The sequence below is a fragment of the Thunnus thynnus genome, chromosome 6 (genome assembly GCF_963924715.1).
Source record: "Thunnus thynnus chromosome 6, fThuThy2.1, whole genome shotgun sequence".
NCBI classification, from domain to species: Eukaryota; Metazoa; Chordata; class Actinopteri; order Scombriformes; family Scombridae; genus Thunnus; species Thunnus thynnus.
In genome coordinates, this window is record NC_089522.1 from 10,011,750 (window position 1) to 10,036,562 (window position 24,813).

Consider the following 24,813-nt stretch of genomic DNA (forward strand, 5'->3'; position numbering starts at 1 on the left):
AGAGGCTGATGAAATACCATAAAAATAAGCACTCCTGAAAATATTTCTACACATCAGTGGATTTTGTCTGACAGCAGAATTATGCTCCACCAGGTGTGTAGCCTACAGTAACAGCTCCACTGCAGACACATACATGTGTTTTTACTCTGCTCACCTGTCCTTGGCCAGGGTGCTCTGTTTGGAGGTGCTGTCTGCTCGCCCTCTGACTCCTGAGGCTAAGGGCTCCAAAACCACCACTTGGGGCTTCTCAAGGAAACACCATCCATTGTGGACCCCAACGTGGAGCCTCCTTTCCTGAATGACAACTGTCCTCGATGTACCCTCTGGTCCTGGCTGCTTCTGAGAATCAGTGAGAAGGAGAAGACTGTGTTACTACACAAATAGAAAATTCACCACCTGTCCACATGCTTTTAGGCACTTTTTAATCACAGGATTTTTCATGGTTTAGGCTATTCCACTCATTCCAAATAAGGAAAATACACAAATTTCACTCATCAGGTCTTGAGAAGTACTACTGCATTTGTTTAAAAAAGCTGTGTAAAGCCTTTTATGAGCGTGAAGTCTGATAAATTTGCAGTCCAACATTGCTTCAAGTGACATTACTTTAGGCAATGTTGGTTGGAGCTGAAGACTAAAGAAGTCAGAAAATGAAAAAACTCTGGTGTGAAGTTAGAAAGAAATAAACTCAGCAGACCTCTGTAGCCCGCTCCTCATCTCTACTTGAGGCTACTTTAACCGCCACTAGTAAAACACAGTTAGAATCTCTGAACCGAACTGTTGCCGGTCAAGTTGCATTGCGGGTAATGTAGGTGTCAAGATTTGATACAGAAAAAGAAAGTGTGTAATAAAAAAGACAATATCTCTGCCTCTGCTGCATCATCTTTTTTCTTAAGAGCTATCCACCGTGAGTCCGACGGTGTTATACGAGTGCAATGCTAAATTGGTACTTGAGTAGTCTTTTAATGCTACAGCACGCATTCATATTTTAAACAATGGTAAGCTTCCAATGGTTTCGAGGAGGCCCTTTCCTGTTTCAACATGACAGTTCCCCCTTGCATGAACAAGGCGAGGTACATAAAGAAATTGTCTTCCAAGTTCGACCTCACTGATGCTCTTGTGACTGAATGGGAGAAAATCCCTGCAGCCAGGTTTTAAAATGTTATGGAAGTCTTACCAGAAGAAAGGAGGCTGTTGTAGCCACAGATTAATACACAGTTTAACAGTTTTGAGATGAGAAGCTCAGTCAAATAATGGAGTAATTCGGGTGTACATATACTATTGTCATGAAATTATGTGAGAATGATGAGGGATTGTAGATCTGACTTGAGATCATGTAGACTAAATATAAAAAACAACTGTTATAATTAAAACACCGCAGAGGTTAGGTTTTCTATCTCATATATGCGTTTGTTTGCTAGTGAGGAGGATGTTTCAAAAATACTCCATTAAGAAAACATATTCTAATACTAAAAATAACATAAAAACTATGTTACTAATAATAAGGCTGACGACATCTCCTCTACAGATCTCTACTGTGGCAATTACAGGAACTCAGTGACAGCTAGTCCCAATTATCTCTTAACACCAACCTCAGGTCATTGTGCACCCTGATAGACTGTCTGTCAGTGATCAAACACTCCCTCTTGCACCACTCTTGCACTTCTTGCCACACTATTAATGAGTTATATTTTAGAGAGATTTAGCATCTTATCAACTGAATCCTCTTTCAGGCACATTTCTATCTGAAGAAAAATAAAAGAAAAACTTTAATATTTAGGCATCGACATTGTTATAAATATGAGTATGGTCTCAGCTGTCAAAACCCGTATTGTTTGAGCCCCACTAACAGTCTCTCTAAACACTTCCCGTTTACTGTACGTGTGAACTTGTTGTGTGTATCATCATGATGGTGTTAATTTTGCTAAGTTTAAGGACGATACAAAAGAGATGGACACACAAAGGCAAAAGCTGAATCATCATGTTATGTCTGCTGGGTGTGCAGATAGGCAACAGCTTGCTAACACATTCGGCATGGAAACTTTCTACAGTGATAATATGTCATTGTTGTGTTTAGAGCTTGTTCCGCTGCACCCCAAGTATGTTTAAAAAAAACTAAATTCCACTAATTCTGCAAGACAAAAAAACATTTTGCAGAAAAAAATGTTTGTATTTCTCAAAATAAGGTATCATGAAAAAGTGCGGTAGTAGTGAAAATTTTCAAACACCCAGCCCTACCTTGTACTCACCAAGTTAAATGCTGAGATCTGGAAACACAGAGACATCACTAAAAAGAAGTCAGATGGGGCCAGAAACATGATCATTTAGACAAATACACCCCAGTTAAGTCAAACTTAAAACACTAACCAACTGTAAAACAGTTCATTGTAAACATCCATCAGTTTATAGATCAACTAGCTTAACTTTGACCTACTGTACTTACTAGGGGTGTGCCCGAATGCAAATATGTTATTCGGGAAAGCAAAATAGTGGGTTTATTATGAATATTTGTTTCATACAAATATTTTAAAAATTACTTGTTTTCAAGAAGTAAAAAAAAACCATGTCAAACATCAGTACGTAGGTCAGTTACATCGCTATCTCTCTCTCTCCTCTGCTCCGCTGTTCTGTCTATCAGCAGGTCTCAACAAGGGGAGTCACATCCACCTGCTACATGACGCACATTGCCTAATTTGGACATCACTCCCAGAGTTGGGGGTGTTCCCCAGAGATAAAGCTACAAATACAAATACAAATAATTTTGCTGCCTCAACAAATACAGATACAAATACAAATACTGGGCCCTCTGCACATCCCTAGCACTTACTGTAGTTGTGCCTTGCTGTTTGGATGCTGGACTATTACTTACATTTTGGGTGTTCTCACTTTCAATTCCAAAGAAAGTGCTTGTTTACAATCTGATCAATCAGGGCAATGTTATTATAACTGATAGAAATGATGGACAACAATATGAAAATAAAACCCAAGTTGCAATGAACTGGAGTTATCCTTTAATAACATAATTGTATGTTATATTGTAAGATCATGGTTATTTTCTCTTTCAAAATATACTGCATGTGCTAATTAACAAAAGTTTAAAAAACAAGTCAATGTGTCAACAGGCTCTGGTGAAGACAGAACTGCCACCCTGTAGCTGCTGTTGCTAACGCAAAGATGACAGACAAGTGTTCAGTGATTGACTGTAACTTTCTAACCTCAAATTGCAGAGCTATGCCAAGCTCACCTCACATCCCACTCCTTCCCATTTGTTTCATTTCAATCTTTTCCTTCTTCGTTCATTCTCTCGTCACATCTCTCACTCCCACTCTCCCTTTCTTCCTTCTCCTCTCTCACCATTCTCTCTTTCTGTCCCTCTCGCTGCTTTAAAACCTTCTCCATATCCACCCACACCTTCTCAATCAAATTAGCATATCAATTCAGCTTTAGGTTTTTTTCTTTTAAAGCAGCAACAGCAGGAGCAGCAGCCTTGCCTGCGTGGCTACTGTACAGCCCACATACACCAGTGCTCGCTGCTGCTTTCCTCATTTTACATTTCTGCACTGACAGACTCTATCCCTCTCCATCCGTTCCTCTGTCTGGCTGTTTACTATCTACCCTCCTCTTGTTATTGTCACTCACACTCTCACTTACAAGCAACGGCCGATATGTGCTCAGTGGTGTACTTTATTTTGCTTTTTTTGATGAGGATGGATGATGGATGATAAGGTTTTCCAGTCGTAACTTCAAGTGATTCCTTCCCTTGCTTTCTAAAAATATCTCCAGTAAAACCTCTCCTCTCATCTCAAGTGCTGGATTTTGTGGCAAGAAAGAGCTAGCTGCTGGTTACATATTTGTACAATTGTGGCAACTCAAGAACAGAAGCGAGATAGGTAGGAAATCACAATTGATATGCCAAGTTTTCATAATGAATACCCAGCAGGCCTTGTCTACAGGGCCACTGTGGTGTGTTATGTGAAAGTTTATTTTTTATTTACCGATAAGAGGACGTGTTGACTCACTGATTCAATGCTCTATGTATAGTCTGTTTAAATCGTGTCAGCTCTCATTTGGCTTTGGGAGTGTTACATAACCATCTTCCAGCTGGATCACATAGGTTAAGGCTCCATTCAATTAACGTTTGCTGTCTGAGTGCCAAGACTAAGATGTACCGTCACAGAGGAGCGTACATCACACGTTTCAATCCGAGACTCAACCGCATGCACGGTGCATGCACCGTGACAAGCAGGATAATTACTAATTACGTGAGAAAATGATGAAAAACAAACAACATACATCAAATCCCTGCGTGTGCGCTACATGGTTAAGGTGAGGTGTTGCAAATGAAAAAGGGGAACAAGAGAACTCTCTTGTTGACAGCTGATTGTGTTGAAGAGACACAAACAAGGTTTTAATATCAGGACTTGTCACTTATTTACATATTCACAATTACATATTTACATACCAGATTAACTCACCACTTTATGTGACTGAATTCCCAGGTCTCTCCTGTAAAAGATATCTTGATCCCAATGAGACTTCCTGCATAAATAAGGTTTAACTAACTAATACTTCATCAAGATGTTTAAATCATGAAGTGTTTTTTTATTTTTGTTTGTTTGTTTTTTCATTTCATGTAATACAGTTGATGTGACAATTTGCATCTGCCTCGCCTAGGGCTGCAACAAACAATATTTTTATGATTATTGATTAATCTACAGATTATTTTCTCGATCTGATGTACATGTCAAACTATCTACTTTTGGACTGACAACAATTTCACCAGGTTCCTCTTATGACTGTTTCAGACAGCCCAAACTATCAGGACCTTTAGCTGTTTCCTGTTTGGTAGAAGGGTTTTTTTCACCCTAACAATCAGTCGTGACTGTTGCATTCGTCTGTCAATGTCTTGCTCGGTCAACACAGAGGCTACGGGAGCAGTTCATTTTTTGCTGATCAAGAAATAGATATATAGCTGCGTCACTCTTGCCCATACTTGTTTTTGTTTGGAACGGATTCTGGCTCTCATTGGCTCAGTTGTTTCTTCAATTTTCTTTGAAAATCAGAGTTGTGGGTCTGGAAACAGTACAAATCTACAACTGAATAATTATCATTCACTATTACCATCAAAAACAATCCACTGGTTCAATTCTTATTCCAACTGTTTTCATGTTATTTCCTCTTCCAGTGTTAATACAGCTCTGTGTTATCTCACTTTATCGTGTCTTATAGTTTGTCATATAATGGTGTGCTTGCTGCATTTCATACAGCTTGTGTAAATTAGCTGTGTATAGTTTTCTAGGTAAACATTATATTGTCTTTAAATTGACATCCGACAAAAATCACAGTAGCGGCAAGTGGCTGAAGTATGACAACATATCTGTAAATAACTGCTTTCAGTGTCATCCAGATTATAATTATGATTGTGTCTTTTCCTTCAGAGTCTGTCTCCTCTCACCTTCTTCCTCCACTGTAGCCAGTGCTGAGGAAGATGACAGGGAAAAATGGCTTTGTCTCTTGTTGGACAGGTATATGCCATGAATTGTTTCAGAGAGAAAATAAAAGAAAGACAGTTAGAAAGTTGTTTATAAGAGAACATCAGTTAAAAGTGCAGCTTTCTGTTCTCTGCATCCCTCTCCCCGCCCCCCCCTCCAAGTTTCTCTTTCATTTATTTCATTTCTCTTTTTTCTCACTCCGTCAGTTTCACTCACTCCCTACCTCTCTTGCTCACTATCCTCTTTCTTCTCCCTCTTGCCTCTGTCTGCTGCCGTCACAGATTTCTTCCTCCCTCGCCTGAAAATATGAATATTTTAGAGCTAAGAAGCTTAAAGGGAACAATGAAATGGCCCCCAAGTTAAATTATACTCCATTTCCAGAGTCACAGAAGAGGGACTTTTCTGAGTGATGAGCGCACCGGTGCCACGTGGGTGTGTCTTTCTCACTTTCACACACACATAAGCTTGTTGTCTCCTGCTTTTATGTCATATTTGTGATATTCCTCACGGATCTTGCTTCTAGAATTGCTAAACCAGGCAGTGGCAGCGTAACCAATCAACACGGTCCCTTCAGCGATCATAATGGACACTTGACACCTGGGTTAGAAAAAGCGCAAGTTCTTTGGGGCTAACATGCCTAAATTGCTGTTTGTATCATTAAAATAAAAGGAAGGGGGAGGCAGAATGATACTCATTTGCATGCTTTTGGAGGCAGTTTGTTTTAGAGCTTTGTTAACAGAGTAAACAAAAGCAGAGCATTGTAGGAAATGAGTTGGTGGTGGGTTTTTTTGTCTCCCAATTAGAGGAGTCACCCTAGTGTGGGCGTTGTAAAAGGGAAACATTTTGCTTAACCATCCATTTCCTGTTAGAAGAAAAGAAAAAAAAAACACTATAAACTGAAAGAAAATGTACTGAAGCCAGTGCATCACTATTATCTGTGATGGTTACCATCATGGCTGTTAGTCTTCAGTGCATCAAGAGCAAGTCAAAGCCGCCTTTATAACAACGCAGCCTTGAGGGCTTAACAGAAATGTTTCTTAAACTGTGAAATCCACATTTCTAACGTGTCTGCAATCTCAAAGAAAAATGGCCATATTCCTTTTAAATCTGTGCTGGTGATAAAGTACTCTAGTGGGAAAATAAACCTTATCTTGGAAAGAAAAACCCTACAGAAAAGAATGGCAATATATTACTGTGGAGGATCGTAGTGCAAAATGTTTGCTGAAGAGTTTCGTATTTGATTCCAGTCTTCATGAATGGTATTAACGTAGACTCATTTGAGTTTTTATCTACGTTGGAGGGTTTTTTTTTTTCCTCCCATCATCTGAATTTCAAACCAAACTAAAATGACAAAAAAAATCTCTTAAATACAGAAGTGAAGGATTATTTCTTCTGTTGAGTATTCACACCTGAAAATGGCATTATTATCGTAACAACAAAGATTCTCTTTGATTCAATTTAGTGGTCCGACTGCTGGGGGAAGCAGCGGGAGAGAGAAGGGTGAGGATGAAATATTAGTAAGCAAAATTGATTTAGTTGAGACACTGTCATTTGAATAAAACGGAACTGCTGAAAAAGAAAGAAAGTCGTTTAGAGGGAATTTTGAAATAATAGCAGTTGGAAGAGAAATGGAGAGCAGTCGGCAGCTGCCTCATTGTGCGAGTTTGGGGAAAATGAGGGTAGATTTTCAGAGGAGGATAAATTAGTTTTTGAAGGTTATTTCTTTGTGCTCAAAGGGCAGGAGATGAAGTGAGAGAGCAAACTCTCTTTAATGGCTCCAACTGGGACATGTGAAGCTCAAGACAGCAAATGGATCTTGACCCTGTAATCACAGAGTAGGGACTTAATAAATGGTCATGACAGAGGTTCGTGGCACTGATCAATAACAGGGTCACAAGTCCCAATAAAGACTTCTAAAACCTGTTATTGCCATTCACATCCCAAGACAGAAAAGGCAAAATTAGCATCTTTGAAAAGAGAAATGTTTTAGAGATGCAATGACCAGTCGATTGGTTGATTGAAAGAAAATTAATCGGCAACTATTTTGCCAAAGATTTGATTATTCCAGCTTCTTATATGTTTTTCTTGGTCTTACATTGCAGTGAATTGAATCATTTGGGGTTTTGGACTGTTTAATGATGTCACCTTGTGCTCTAGGACATTGTGATAAGCAGTTTTTTTCCTTTTTTTATAGGCCAAATAATCAATCACTTAATTGGAAAAAAAATCATCAGATTAATCAATAATGAAAATAATCATTTGTTGCAGCTCTATGTGGGAACAAGTCACCCCTGTAGGCTGGATTGTGGGAAACTGATGAGAATTTCTGAGAATGTTCCTTCATTTTATTAATCAAATCTTTAATTGATTGATCAAATCAATATTAAAGAGATCCGTCTATAATGTAAATCTTTTTCAATTGCAGCCCAACTGTTGACCATTGGCCATTTTTATGCGATAAAATCCCCCCAAAAGTTTTGTTTTGCTGAGAATTGTAGCATTTAGACCATCAGAGGACACTAAAGACGCAGGTATACTCGAATGAAGCGAGCTCGTCTGTGTCTGTGACGTCCACGCATGACGACATGAGACAGTTTCTCCTGGAAGCCATTCATAGTGTTTCACACAATTGTACACACAAAAAGTGGCATAAGTAGTTGTGTGTAAAGAATGAAAAAATTAAGCTCCAGACTCAAAACCATTTGCAGTGTTTGTTTTGAAAAGTTACTGATATTGTCGGACGCAGCAAGACAGACCTACTGCTTTACCAATTCTTTAAAGGAAAGAAAATCATCTCACAAAAATATGGAGCCCAGATAAATCCAACTACACATGTCTGGCCCAAACATGAATAACACAGCTATCATGTGTCATCATCATCTCACTGAGAGGAAAATGTCTCCTTGTTCATGTCTGCCAAAGCAGAGTTCAGCTGAAATATGTAATCAGCAAAACCATTTAAATGATTCTGACTCGTAGGCTAATTACATCTTTTCTTACTTATCTTGACAACATAATTAATAATGTTCCCTTTTATTTCCTTTTATTATCCGTATTATCTCATTATATTTTGTTTGCCCAGTCTCATGCTTATTTGTGTGTGAGTGCACACATATAGGGTGGATGCACTGTGCGTGTGTGTGTGTGTGTGTTATGTGTGCACATGTGTGTTTGTGCGTGTCCACAAAGCTGCACGCTTATGCATGCTCAGGAAACTGAGATCTGCAGCAACCACATTATTAATCTTGCAATAAAATACAAAAGCACTGTCTAAATATCAGGGCTTTATTAGACTGGGTTCTGCAGGGGACAGACATGCGAGCTGGACTTTTAATGATATCAGAAGAAGAAAACCTAATTAGCAACTATAAGTACTTTAACACCTACAGCATCAACGTCTGTGAGAACACAAATAACGAGAAAGTAAAGTCAGAAAACGTGAGGGTTAAATTGAAAGAGACAAACATTGAAGGATTTGTCACAGGTCAGCATACAAACAGAGATGATCTTTATAATGTTTCACAAGAACTGCTGGTGTTTATGAGTAATTAAAGATCCTTTCCAGACATGTATTAAGATATATAAAGATACTCTGTTTGCAATGTGTGTCTGATATGCTTTTTCAGCAAACAAGTATAATTACCACTTTAAAATCCTTAAAATGGGGAAGATCCTTCTCCCTCATTAAAAAGTCCAGAATCTATGAATATGTAAATATATTCATGGTGGCGCGCAGCAGTGCGGCTGCTTCTCTGTCTCCTGGTTATGGTGTAAAGAGTGTTATAGAGACTCTTCTCTTAACGGGAGTAAGTGTGTAGGTAACACGACCAGTGCAACTAGACTAAGAAGGTACAGCCCGACCGAACTTCTGAATATTATCAACAACTCGCCCGCCTCACTTCCACTGAAGCTTAGAGCGGCGCTCAGCAGCTCTTGAGGACAGACCCTGAGGCAGCAGACTGGCGTAGCAGACTACAACGGCTCAGAGAAAAGAGGAAGCGGTGTGCGCAGAAGCAGAAAAGCGTTTAGCGGGCCGGTCTGTTAGCAAAGCTAAAAGCTAACAGGACCAGCCAAGCCATTCCATCGCTCTTTCTGGTCAACATTCGCTCACTGGATAACAAAATGGATCTGATCCAATTGAGACAGAGTTCATCGGGGGCCGGCTGCAACAGTTAGATGTACAGCAGTTCGTAAAATGTGCCTTAAGCCCTACATAGACTTAATACCACATTTTAATACCACATTTTACGACCTGATACAAGGCGTAGAACTACGTCTGACACTTAGTCAAAGGTGTAAAGTGAAAAGTCTTGAATAATTTAGCTTAAATAAACCATTGTTTATAAAAGAATCAAATAATTAACTCACATTTGACAACTGGTGCATGTTTGCTTCCACAATCATCTCTTCCTAAAACCACCCATTAGCACTAACTAATGCAAAGCAGGAAGCATATCTGTGTGAAATAGTACAAGAAACTAACCTATTTTCCGTGATGAATATCCATAGTGCCGAATCCACCACAAGACCACAAGAAATTTATTAGGCCTAAAACATTTATTTCATTTTCCAACCAACATATATTTTCTCTGGTTAACACAGCGACATTTAACCGACAGATTGTTAAACAGAGTTTGGCATTAGGTTCCCCCCACTGACGGGACTGCCGCCATTATCATCTGCCAGACATCTTGTTTTTTCTTATTAGTTATGGCATTGTTTTTTTTGCATACTAAAATATGCATTTACTTACTGTACAGTTCAATATTTTTTCTTGTTTCACAATATGAGTCATTTAATTTTCATTTCTTCAGCTCAGCAGTCATTTTTAATTTATTGGTTGGCGCCAGTAAATGTAATGGCTACCAAGGAAAGAGGCGATGCCTCCAACTCTATTCAGAAAACCATACAACAGGGCAACACCACCTCTCACTCTGATCTCCTGTCTAATACGCAAAAAACAAAAAATCCAAGCCAGGCTTGTTTTTCTACTGAATATAATCATTGTGCTTTACAAATAAAAGAGGCACTGGCATGTGCTTCAAGCAGAACAATCTTTGAAGTACATTCTGCAAATCCCCAACCCTTTTCTTGTTCAGGAGAGCACCCACAATTAAAAACATTGTCATATACAAAAATATGACTCAAAACAAGACCACATGGCTGACAACAACTGGCATGAATAGATGTGGTAACCGTGCCTGCTGCAACAATATAACAAATACAAAATTGTTCAATCATTCCCACACTGGGAGGAAAATTCCTTTTCGGGAATATATAAGTCAACTCATGATTTACATGTTATCATGTCCCTGTGGTCTAGCATACGTTGCACAAACCAAACAACCCCATAAACAATGAATATCAGAGCACAAAACTGCAATCTGTACAGGCAGTATGGATTATGCAATTGCAAAACATAATGCTGAAGCAAATCATGGTTCACCCCCGTCATTAAAGTCATGATGTCTACTAGAGAAGGTGATGTTCTGAAGAAAATGGCCCAAAGAGAAATATTTTGGATATACACACTCAATACTATGACACCAAATGGACTTAATGATGACTTCAGCTTACAATGCTTAGTTAGGACTGTTTGTAATCTATATGTCCCTTTATTTCCATCTAGTATATGTTCTTAATAGTGAATCAATGCTGGCCAGAAATAGCGTTCTGTGAAGCTTCATATTGTATGTAATGGGATTTAAATCAGATTTAATTATATACTTGTGACTGGTCCTTGTATCTAGAACCATGGGATAAGAAAAGTGATTGGTTCCCAAATAATTGGGTCCAACTCCCAGCTGTGTATTAACTCTGCCCTTGTATATATGACTAAATTGAACCTGTATACTTCAAACGCTCTGAAGAAGTCTTTGTGCCAAACCAGGTAGGCGTTTTTCTATTGTGATGTGAGCCAAATAAACAAGTGAAATGTTAGTATTTTGTCCTCCTTGACTTGGAAATTTGAGATGTGCTACCTTTTTTTATATTTTTGGAACATGCCAGTAAATGTAAGTTTGTAACCATAGCAACGTGAATGGCGTGGCAGATGTCACTGCAGTAGAATGTGTCAGCGTGGACACGCATCGTCTACGCTGGGCATAGTTTTTACAAAGTAGACACCATTAAAAGCCGTCAGCTATTTGTCAGTAAGTTTTTGTGTCAGTACTTTGTGAAATCAATGTGTAGGCTGCTGTAAAAGTAATAACTACAGATGGCAACTGTCATCTCAAGGGGTGTGTGTGTGTGTGTGTGTGTGTGTGTGTGTGTGTGAGAGAGTGAGAGAGAGTGTGAGAGAGAGAAAGCAGGTGAAATTATGTCCCAAATGAGTTTTGTATAAGCCAATTACCAAGTGAGTTACACAACTCTGGCATGTTTCTCTTATCTTTGAAAAAACAGCAAACAAAAGCTGCTTCTCTGAGATGCTTCTCTGAGGGTTTGTGACTTTCACTCATCTCTCACATTGTCATGGAGAAGATGCTGGTTGGGAGTTAACTTGTCAGTTTTAACCAATTGATGATACAGCAGTCAGGACAGTGATCTACACAACAAATCTGCGTTGGACCGGAGCGTGCATTACATGAACGTTTTGGGCTTTGGGCCTAATCATACAGGGGAGGTTTAAGTCATCTACATTCCTGATTGTGTGTTTGTGTGTGTGTGTGTGTGTGTGTATTGCTACCCACACAGTGGATGTTAGCTCCCCCATATTGAGGGTGAGTCATCCATGGCAAGAAACAGTGGCAGCATCATTAGCATGCCGCTCTCATCCTCCCACTCCCCTACTCCTTAACAGATTTTAACTGGCACAGCGCTTCCACCGATAAATCACTGTTGCCCTACTGCTGAAACACTCCCATAATTCACAACCCGAAATATTAAGTCAAACACACACTCATACTGCTGCCTTCCCATTTCCCTTCTTATTTCATCGCGCTTGTCCCTGAGCATAAGACATGTTGCTTTGATCCGCTGCATATACTACACCACCATCAGCCCATTATAGTGTAGTACAGTTGGTTCCACTAATGCTGGTACAGTCCAGTTATGAATACCAACAGGACACAAACATGCATTATCATAACCTCAAAGGATGAGGCTGGAGTCTATAATGCTGTTTTTGTTATCAACAAATTCCATGAAAAGAGCAACATCATCTTTCCAGCTTCCCTATCCTGTTTGTGGCACTCAGGGCGGTTTATATGGAACTGACTCAAAATAAACTACAGTGGCCGTGTTCATAGTAATGAAGGAACATGTCAACCAGTGCAATGGTGTGGCTCACCAATATATTTGTAATAGTTTTGGACAAGAATTTAATGGCACAGTGGAATAAGAGAAACCAGGCTTTGGATACACAGAAAAATATTTAGTAGGACCAGTTCATTGGTTGTTTTAGTCTTTTTATGGGATTTGTTAACAATAAATGGACATTACAAGCAGTATCCTTTAACCAAAAACTAGTTGCAAGATACAAAAATAGTGTGAGGACAATTGACAAAAGGAGGTAATACATATTGAGTTAACATTTTGGAATCAATGTCAAATTTCTCAGATGGCCACAGACATTATACAGTAAAACCTACTCAAGATAACCAGGCTGGTTAGCGTTTTACTTTACACTTTCAAGTCTGTTTCACCTGTTTCACCTCACATCTGAAGTATACTCTGTTGTACCTGTAACTACATTCAACAGTGATGTCACTGTGTACTGAAACACGCTTGAGTGCACTTCTACATCACGGCAGCAAGGTGAGAAGATGGATGTAAGCAAAACCGAGATTTTCAGGCAGAGCTAAGTTTCTCTTTAAAGATCCAGCAGAAGCATTTTTGTTTGGTCAGAAAATTCCTCCAATTTGTTAGAAATGTTTTTGTGGCCATCTTGTTTTGCTCAGCTGTCAGTAGTTTAAGGCAGGGCTCCTTACATCACTGAAAGAAGCAAGTTAACCATGGTGGCTAGCATTTCATTTACTGCAGAGTTTATGACTTATTTAAGTCTGGTTCACCCTGGATCATAAGGGTCAGGTTTCTCATATACACTCACTAATATAGAAGATAATATCTGGAATTTACAATGTGCAATTTACAGGCAATACAGATTTACATTAGATCACAATGATGATGGTACCCAGAAAAGATTAGTAATGCTTTAATACAGAAAAGGCATGGAAATGATGAAGAATTACCAGATGTGACTGTGTTTATCACCGCTTATCAACACTTTTAACATTTCTTAAACTGGACCTTTGAATAATGCAAAACCAACAATAGTCAAGATTAGTGATTGATGAATCCTACTGATGCAGTAAATACTGTATATCAGGTCTGTGTGTACTAGGGATGTGCAGAGAGCCCAGTATTTGTATTTGTATATGTATTTGTTGAGGCAGCAAAATTATTTGTATTTGTATTCAAATAAAAGTGGAAAGAGGCTTAAAAATCCTATTTTTGCTTTTATTACGCATTTAATTCTAGAAAACCCACGTGTTACAATAAATGTTCATGAATAAACTACCTTACGAAGAAGGTCCCCACACCAGGTCTCAAACTGGAGTCTTGCAGATCATAGACAACTGTGCTTACTACTGAGCTACAACTAAACTCATCACCTCATTGCAGACAGACCTGTAACTAACAAATAATAAATATTCATAAAAACCCACTATTTGTGCTTTGCCGAATAATGTATTTGTATTCGGGCACACCCCTAGTGTGTACAATGAAATCTCACATTTCTCTCATCTGTCTCTTGGAGGTCACGCTGTTCAATTAGGTCTTCACACAAAGAAAAAAAGCAGTGACTCCCAGACTTTTAAAGTTTATGAAGCTATCTTTCCCTTTCAACCGCTGTGAAATCTCTGTCTTATCTGACTTATAGGGTCTATAACCAGTCGCAGTCTATTTCGTCGAATCATTGGATCGTCAATCATTACGAAGACCTGCATTTCATGAATATTTGATGTGAGCCAAGTGCATTAAACCCCACTCCTTTGTACTGCATCGGTTATAGTGGTTACAGGCCTAATTATGATAAGGAGGAGGCACTCAGCTGGCACATTTGGACGTGCAGCCAAACTCGGTGTCCTTAGAGAACAATGTGCGAGACACCTCTTATTTCTGAAATGTTCAACCTCCTTTGTCTTTTTTTTATAGTACCACATCCACAGGGGCAGTCCTACTTTGAGCGAGTTTTCCTCTTTTAGGACAAATGAAAACTTCCTGGAGCTTTGTTGGCAGAGTCTTTCTCCATTCATTAAATCAGCCTAAGGCGTTTTGTTCTGCCTGCGGCGTGGCATCGGTCCTCAGCTGCTCCTTTCCTCCTCTTCATCGTCTTCTGTTCTCCCCATTCTTTTGATCACAAGCCAAGATGTTACATAATTTCTGACAAGATCTCAGACCCTTTTATCAAGAGTAATAGATTTTATTGAAGATGTAGGTGTGCGATTGCTACAGGTCATTTGAGGTGACGTAGCCTCTGGCTTCACTCAAACTTGGGGAAGGCAGACATGTTCAAGCGACCCTAAAGATGAATGTTAGCTTTTTTAAATGGAGGTCAGGATGTGTTTTGAAAAGTTCAAGAGCAGAGTTCAAATAAGCCTCGTGCTCATTAAAGTATGCTATGGAAAGTAGATACAGTAGTTCACATGAAAAGCACATCAACTGGGGCACTTCTTCTGTAATATATGGGAGAGTGGACTGTAAAAAGAAGCCACACTGTGATAGTTTGTCGGGCTAAAAATAGAAATACTTAAGGGGAGATTATGTGAAGACTGTATGTCAGAGTAGCAGGCAGCATAAAGGATTCGTCTCATGCTGCACTGTACATTCATCTGCCATCCCATTCCTCTTCATTTTTGTCACTCCATTTCTGCCTCGATACCAATTTAAGCACAGACACACTGGCATGGAGTCACAAAAACACACACACACACACACACACACACATTCACTCACACAACAGTAAAACTGAGTTGGCGGGTGAGGTGTCAGCATCACTTCAGAGACAGCTTGATGACAATCCAGCTGGAGTCACACTTTTAAAGGTCACACACAGATCACACACACACACACACACACACACACACTCTTTTTCTTTCTCTGTCTGCGTGTATGTGTCTCTCTCACACGCACGCTTTAATTAAAAGCTGCAATCAAGCTGACTTCTGCATGTATTAACACCTCTCACAGACGTGAGAATGTCGTCATACCACTGAAGTTATAAAAGTCTGGAACACTTAACTAATCTACGCAACTTAGGCTGGTTGTGAAGACCTTGAAAGAAAATCTCACAAAAGATTGAAAAAAAAAAAACTGCGAACGCCAAAATGAGAAAATTATTCACGCTAACATGTCACTTACCTCACAGTGTTAAAGGAAGTTGTGGCCTACTTTCTACCATTTGTATTTAAATTTATCCTGCTGACTGGGGTACCTGCAGACCCCAGAGGTTTACTTTTCATCATATCTCACAGGTGCTTTATCCTATCATTCCAATTTTTCATGACTTTGTCAATCAATTTGTTCCTAATGATTTCATATCACTGTTTTCTGTTTCTGTTTTAAGTGGTGTTTTTTAAAAAGACTAATGTATTTGGGTCCTGGGGGACCCCATTCAATAGCATCCAATTCCACCTAAGCAGTTTTAATAGATGGAACTATTTATTGAGTTCATGTTTGCCAAGGGTCTTAATTTAAAGTATCACACACTATCGGGGGGGGGTAGGGGCTCTCTGTCAGTCATCTTGAAGGCTTTGTGGAAAGATTGTACTTGAGATAAAAGCTGCAATTTGTATTAAAGAAAAGTAGATGTTTGTGTTATGCAATATGCAGATTAACTGTAACTTCAAACCTCCTCAAATAATAATAATCTATTTTTTCAGATGATATTAATTACATAACTAATAATGTTTTGAGAAGAACTAAGTTAACATTTTGCTATAATGGTTGATTCTTAGAGTAGTTTATTCTTGGGGTCCCCAGTCAGTAGTCCTTGTATGTTAAATATGTTGGGAGGATGAAGGTTGATCAGATATGGGGGCGGTAGTTATGTGTGCAGGGATTAAAGCAAGAAAAGATTTGTGAGCCTGAAAAGTTGTCCAGGAGGAAATGTGTACAATGAATTACGTATAATATGAATTTAAAAGTGCTCTATGCCTGAAATCAGGCATGATGCCTGTGTAAACCATAACCCACTGCCACAACTTATTAACCTGAGTGAATATCCAGACAATCTAAATGTAGTCACTTTAATAGAATAACGGCACTAGTTGAAAAAACAGTATCTTCTTCGTATTTCTTCTGTTTCCAAGGTCAAGACTGAACCTTCGATCTCACATATAAAAATGTTTTATGACAAAAACTCCCACTAGCAGCCCCTAGAGGCTTTACTGGTCATTACCCTGAGGGTGGCACTGGTGGTGGGTTTGTATTGATGGGAGTATAGTTGGTGAATGTGCTTCACCAAATGGCAAGCTGCGATTCTTCTTGTGTGTCCATTTATTAAGCCATTCAATAATCTCTCTCCCCTCCTTCTTTTTATGGTCACAGAATCTGCACCAGACCCTTCTGGAGACGACGATAGTGCTGCTTCTCTGCTATGGCGGCAATCTGGGCCTCACTGCACTGGAGCAGGGCAGCATGGAAATTTACGGAGGGTTGATTCTCCATAAAGCCTCCCTTTAAATATAATGAAATTTAAATAGGTCTGCTAGTCCCTAAAGAACTGGCTGAGGGTCTGAGGGTCCTGAGGGTCTAGGAGTGGTTCAGAGAGGAAGGAATGTTGGACCCCTGAAAGGACGGCAACCTCCCATAAGGGTCTGAGGGTGGCCCAGGGCGGGGTCAACATTACACGCTCCATAATATACAGTACTAAAAGGAATAAAAGTTGAACCAGCCAGCCTAACCCAGCTGCTAACCAGAGCACATTTTGCCCTCTTTTTTAAAATTATATTCTTTTATGTCAGCACTTTCATTATTTTTATTCAATTGATGAATTGTTTTTTAAACAGGTGCACAAAAATGCACCTAAAATCCTGTCCGCCAGCTGATTAGAACACTGTTGATCATACAGACCAGGGACCAACAATATTCTAAGGAGGTTCGTGGCTGCATGCATAAGAACACATAAATACAAATAAAAAGAACGCTATCAATTATTTTACATTTTGAGAGCCTTGTCAGATGTTGTAATGTGCTCATAAATATGTCAAATTATGGCTTTCTCTCTGAGCTATTTGTGTGACTCATCAGAGGTCATTTGTTATTGGACAGATTTTGCTTTGCACTCGCTCTCACTGATCTGTAGTAAATAAAATAAAATATTTAATAACATAATACGCTGGAGTAAAAGAGAGGACTACTTGATCTCTGTTTAATGGTTTGAGATGATAATTTTTGCATTATTTCTGTTTTTAAAAAACAGGTACTATGAACTTGTAAATGGCATAAATATACATTTTGTCAGTAAAGGTTTTCAATGTAGGGCTCATATTTTGCAAGAATGAAATAACTGTTGTGTAAAAGGTATTCTTTTGATCTTCTCAGTCCACAAAGTTCTCAAAATAAGTTACTGCAATATAATTGCAAAACAATGAAACCATATTTTTCACACTGCTAACTCTAAACTTTAAATCATCTTCTTATAGCTTTTCCTTGCATATTCTAAGCTCAATGCCACCGGCAGTTTCACAGAACAAATGTTTTAATGGTAGTTATTCCATCTTAGGTACATTTAGTATAAATTTACAAGGTAGACACACTACTGCCTATCATTTGCTCTACTTAATAAACTCTAAAACACTCCCCTGATTCCCTGTGCTTGAAATGAAAGATCCAGCCCAGCACTATCAAAGAGCAGCGGGACGGAGATACAGAGCGACAGTATTGTCATATCAATTCTCATCCATACCAAAGACACATCTCACTTAGGCTGAAATGAACAGATAGGATCCATGCAGTGCCACTGTACAAATAATTGCTGGTCCATAGTTGCACCTGTCAAATATGGTTAACCATCTAGGTTTCTGTAGACAAGAAAAAAGGAAGAGAAGAGATAAGCCCCATTTAGTTTGGGAGGTGATGTGCCTTAAATTGCAGTGGCAGCTGTAAAAGAGCTTGTGCTTGCAGGCTAAAGAAACGGAAAGTGAGATAAAGGAAAGCATCAGGCTGGAGAAAATAATCTTGGCAGAGGTGTGTCAAGGCCATCGTGGCCATCTTTAATTTGAGGAGTGTCCCTCACAAGGATGAAATGTTATCAGAATGTGTATGTGGCTTTATATCACAAAACTATAAGGTTTTTTCCCCCATGTAAGCACACAATATATGTTTAAAGGATGCAGAATGTAACATGATGAATAGACATGTTTTCCTGACGAGTATGCATACTTCAATATTTCCCTTCACCCCATAACTTTAGTTTTTCTCAACACATCTACACATCTATTTTTAGGTGTGCAAGCAATTCAAATGGTCACACTGTAGACCAGAAATATGCTGTAGATCATAAGATGATTGTATATGATTGTAGAAAAGAGGTCATTCCTTCACTTGCAATGCACACCTCTCATGATGAATTCTGTTACTGTCCCTTATGTGGCATATGCAAGAGCTATCAAGGCCATGTGTTTTGAAAGCCTGGGCTTACCGTGTTATGGCAGTCTACATTGATCAGTTGCAGCAGCTGGCTCTCAAACTTCTCCAGGGACGGCTGGAGGGAGATGGTCAGTCTGTTCAGGGTGAAGGGCAGCATCTTGAGCAGCTGAGGCCTCAACAGAGCATCTCCTGGTGACAGTGCAAACATAACGTCAAAGTTTGTCCATGCCATGACATTTATATGGTTTTCTTCAATCATTTTTAGAGCTCTTCAGACATGCCTGTCTGGTTTGTTTTGCTTTCAACTCAGTACTGTTCTGTTAGGATTTGTGTGGAGGAAAACCAGCTGAAAACCACCATCTAGTGTGATAAATGGGTGAAACAGGTGGAAATTTCAGTATATTCCTGTTTGTGACCCATTTATAAAATTCCCTGACAATCCCCATCGCCCCCAGATAATTTATCATGGCATCCCAGAAGTTGCAGAAACCTAAAGTAGAGAGGTAAAGTGGAAAATACATGGTTTGATACAGTGTCATAACCATGCTGACTGTACTTATGTGTGTGTGTTATCTTATCGAGCTGAATGTCACCATATTATCTAATCAGTAAAACAGTGGTGTCAACTCAGTGCCAAATGGTTGGTTTCCAGAAACCCTTAGTGTTTCATGGCAACTTTACTTATTAATACATCCGCCTCACTCCAGAGACACTCCACTTTAAATGTTATGTGCTCAGAGAATTAATGCTCAACACTGACCTTCACATCCTCTGTTGTTTGTATTTTTAGCCTCACTAGCGGTTGGCTATATGGATGGCAATGTCAGTGCAACAGTCAGTCCACCACTTTGGTCCAGACTAAAATATCTCAACAACTATTGGATGGGTTGGCATGAAATGTGGTAATGAGATATCCATGGTGCCAAGAGGATGAATCCTAATGACTTTGGTGATCGTCTGGCCTGTCACCTAGCACCATCAGCAGGTTCATTTTTTCACTTTATCCAGTGAAACATCTCATCATACATCTACAGTACTAGATGGATTGGCACAAATTTTGGTACAATCCTAATGACTTTGGTATGTCGAGTGAAATGTCCCCTGACCTTTCAGCTAGCACCATCATAAGGTTAATTCATTATTATCATCATTACTTTCCCCTTGACTGTCAACACTGGACACATTACAGCCATGTTGATGCCTAGATAACACAACTGGCGGTCATCCAGAATTCATAGAATTGTAGTAACATAAATAACTCTGAATTTAATGTCCACACCAGCTGCTCATTTCACTCACACAACTGGAAGTGTCTCCTTTACCAGCCGACATGGAAAACTGTTACAGTAACTTAAGTCTCCCACCTTCACTAACGACCAAGATGGTGGTTCATAGATGTACTTGTTAGAACTGCTAGCTTGATGAGACTACAGCAGATAAAACACAGGTAGTGGACAGTAAAATAAGAGGGGTTGTGACTTAGTGGTAGGGAGGATGTAAATTTGCCTAAAACATTATAACATTGCTCAACACTGTAGACTAGTAGCATACTGCCAGTAATACTGGCAGTATGCTACTATATATATTATAAAAAACCAAGCTGATTTTTTTAATACTGAACACAAAATCCACCCCATTAAGCATTCAGTCATTTATTGCCATATTTCACACACCCCCTGGAGATATCCAACAGCTGGGTGCAGAAATACACACCGTCTTTGGCAACAAATGTTTACAAGGTCAACCTTCGCTCTTTGATTATGAATTTATTTGATTGGAATTTGTAACTGAGAGACAACAACTCCTTCTCAATGACTGCTCCACTGATTTGCGGTAAACTACCTAATGCCAATCACTGGAATATTTATACCACACAGAGAGACACCAGTTTTAGTGACAAACAATCCAACAAAAACTGTTTCCATTTGGATACTTGGCGTAAATTGAATCAGAATCGATTGAAGAAAGCAACTCAGCCAATGGATGAAGCAGGAAAGCCTGTGAAGTCCACAATCACCCCTTTCAGACTCAACAAAGAGAAAATAGCCAGTGTGATTGTAATCTCTTCAAGAGTAATGTAGCCATCAAGCGTTTCATTGCAGCCCTTGTCTCTGGAGCGCAGAGTTGGACTGTTCTGAATGTGGTGTGAATATCAAGCCGGTGGCTGTGGTCTTAAAAGGCAGCTTAGGTCTCTGCTGCTCACAGCCCCAGAACATGAAGAGGATTAGCCTGCTACCATACCTCCCACTGACTCCCAATGATTATAGCTCTGCACTGTCAGACTTCATTACATTCCCCCTTAGAAACTTACTTTGTAAGTACTGCAGACATTTCAACTTCTGATAGAACCAAGTTCCCAAAAAAATGCCACAAATAAATACCATGATGAATGTCCTATTTGCTATTTTGACAGCTGGAGAAAGACAAGCTAGCCACTCCTGAAGTCTGCTATGTAAAATTGCACCTGATGTGTGCTGAAAATGTTGGGTTGAGCCATGTTTTTGGCTTGTTTTCTCTATGTAAAGTGTCTTCAGGTTACGTGAAGAGTGCTTAAAATCAAATTTATTATTATTATTATTGTGTATTATGTCATATTTTGATTAATCTAGCTAGGTAACCTCTTTGTTTGCTTCAACTGTTTGATAAACAGTTTTTTCATAGTTGTACAGGGACTAACTGTGCACCAGGAGTTGCCTAAAGTATGCTTAAGTATAAAAATCAATGCAGCTCCACTATTGATCACTGAATCTCATACATACACTACTTAAATAAGCTGGGCAAAGATACACAGTAAACAAAGACTTAATATTGGAGCAGACACCCTACATATGACTGTTTCCACCAACATAGACTGATTTTTTGGTTTTGTCAGAGAGCATATATTGAACAAATAAGTAAGGACAGGGACAAGGACAACACATTTAACAACAGGTAGTCTCATTAGAATTATGTAAAAAAAAAAAATCACAAATCACAACATCTGGGTGACTATACCAAAACTGAATTTGACAATTGTTAAAAAGTGTTGACCTTGTCAATTCACATTGCAATTTATGATGAAAAGGCCAAGAAAATGAGGAAAAAGAGACTTTGGCAACAAGCACTGTAAAGTCTGCAGAAAATGCTGGAGGGGATTGAATTTTATAAGTGTGAGGTGAACTTCAGGTGAGTGGTGACTCAACACTGAATTACATGGATTATGAAATAATTCTCCATCATGGCACAACAAGCAGTTTTACCATTTGCTCGCCATTTTTCTGCTATTTTCAGAATTACATCTCCCACACTTTGCTCACACAATTTAATCAGCATTTTTAGAATAATCTTAAGAGTGACAGGCAGCCACTTGATCAGAAGGCGAAGCATTTGACTTAAACACTAAATGATTTTATCTTCCAACTTTCAACACAAGCTGGCTCAGACTTGTCACACATTTGTCTGTCTTGTCTGAGTTTTTACATCTTATCACAGAACCATTACAGCACAGTCTTCCACTTCTTCCACTGAAATAACATTGAGTCAAAGATCTTAAAACATCTTAAAAGAGCACTGATTATTGAAAGGGAGCATGTCATTCATTCTTTGACCCTACATTTTCCCAGTGCTGTGAACTGGAGCCCACATGATTGCTTTACCTGCTGGAGAGGCTGCGAGTCCAGGAATGTTCTCATCTCCGGACACAAGGACATTCTCTGGAAGGAGGTGCATCATGGAAACCAGTGCAGGATGGCTTTTTACCACACAGATCAAATGTGCTCCATCAATAGTCTTCAGGATACTGCTGTCTGCAAACACATAACAAAATTGTGTAGAATGTTTTATTATTTCCCATGTATTTTATGATAAACAGGTAAAGTGCTACACTGAATACAAATGAGTTATATATGATATTCCACTCAACCATCATCCCTATCCCACCCAATATCATTTATCTCCTTGGTGCATCACAGTGTAATATTTCCCCAGAAGCAGTGAGTCACCTGACAACATGACATCCAACTGGCAGACACGTCCATTTTTCAATATTCCATTTAGCTGTTGGTGACCTAGGTGCAATGTTCCATTACACTGCGAGCATCGTTTTCTGGGCCTTAACCGAAATGACAACCATTCAACTTGGAAAACATGCTCCTCCAGAAAAGCGCTGCAGCGTAGCTGAGGCGCAATGTATGAGCAATGATGTAGACATTGTCATCTTTCAGGCAGGTCATCCAATGACAAGTGACGACCCACAATTCCTGCCATCAACACAAATCACAGGCCATTTGGAAGGTGAGCAAAGTGGTGTTTGATGCGCTGCGCATGTTGACTTCCCTCAAGCCTGAACAGCATCACAATCTTTCACTCTGACAGGGTTAATGATTGCACCTTCAACAGCATCAGTGACAATCAATACAGGAAGCTCCATTCACTCCTATAGGCTGGTTCAGCAATCTGAGGGTGAGTCGTTAGTGGTGGTTTTTGAGAGCGTTTAAGTGATGCAATATGTTTTGGTTAATAATTATCATGGTTAATCAAGTGGTATGAATGCTTATTGCAGCTTTCTACTTACAAACACTGAAGAATCACAGTATAACAACAGTACATTTGCTTTGAAGAAACAGACCGTTGTATTCAAACTGGAGCAACAGATTCGTAAACTCTTCTACTCCTATAATATCATCAACACCTGTATAATTTAATGCAATCCAGTCTAACAGTTCCACACTAAAAATGACCTTTTTAAAGCTTGTAATGTTCTAAGGTGTTTGTTGTGTGATATCTAAACATAGGTAGATAAACCTGAACGTTTAACCTTTTTCATCTTATCATCACTGAAAGCACTTTTCAGACTGACACATCACTTGTAGGAGCTATAGGAAGCATGGGAACTGTATGTTTGAACTGTATGTCCTGATGTTTGTTCCTAATCAGGAAAACTGCAGCAGCATTGGTTGTTTGTCCAAACACTTTAAAAAACCTATGTTTATGTTTTCCTGACATGCAGCCTATCTTGTCTCTGAAAAGCGAAGGTGGAAGTACCATGACATTGTAAGAATCTCACAGGATCTCTTATGGAGGATGTCGGGATGAAAGGTTGGTCATACAAAGCGTCCAACTTTGATAGCGCTGCTCACATCCAGTCCCAAACCAAAAGTCAACTTTGGCTTCTTTCAAGAAAGACCACAACCTTTCCCTAACCTTAACCAATTAGTTTTAGTTTCCTAAACCTAAACAGCTTTAATCATTGTGGTGGCAGGTCAGAAAACCCACATAAATAATTTCTGAAACAGTAATTTGTAACTCAAGTTGTGTCAATCATATATGCAATGTTTGTCTCAAAAGATGAATATTATTGTCAATTTCTGAATTTGTAGATGTATGTTGAGGAAATAAATATAAATGTACAGTGTATACAGTTTATATGAAATATGGTACTGACATTTGGGATGAGTTATTCAGTATTCTGCCCACCACTAGTCATATGTTGATGGAAAAGTTCTGCTGTGAGTATGTATTGCCTATCCCAGAGTTAATGACTTGAACGTTAACCAAAGAGAGTCTCTACAGAGAGTTGCCATCCTCCTGGCTTCAAGTTGACTTGAAAACAATCAATTTTCCAACTGGACAATCACCCTAAACAAGCATCAAAGTGATGCCAGGACTGTTTGAAGTCCGAGGAAGAGCAAGGATTGCTGACTTGCAAGGCTTTCCTCTCCACAGTCACCACACCTGAACCCCCCCGACATTT

At 39.2% G+C, this 24,813-nt stretch overlaps 1 protein-coding gene across 3 annotated transcripts in view; it reads right to left on the minus strand.

Moving 5' to 3' along the window:
- Positions 1–24,813, minus strand: part of LOC137184179 (nephrocystin-4-like) — a 168,478-nt gene that overhangs the window by 105,276 nt on the left and 38,389 nt on the right. For all 3 annotated transcript variants that reach the window (XM_067591614.1, XM_067591615.1, XM_067591613.1), the window contains exons 5-7: positions 22,718–22,867; positions 19,135–19,271; positions 155–339 (exon numbers count right to left, since the gene is read on the minus strand). In XM_067591614.1, coding sequence (XP_067447715.1) covers positions 155–339; positions 19,135–19,271; positions 22,718–22,867 — 472 coding nt within the window. The remainder of the gene's footprint in view (positions 1–154; positions 340–19,134; positions 19,272–22,717; positions 22,868–24,813) is intronic.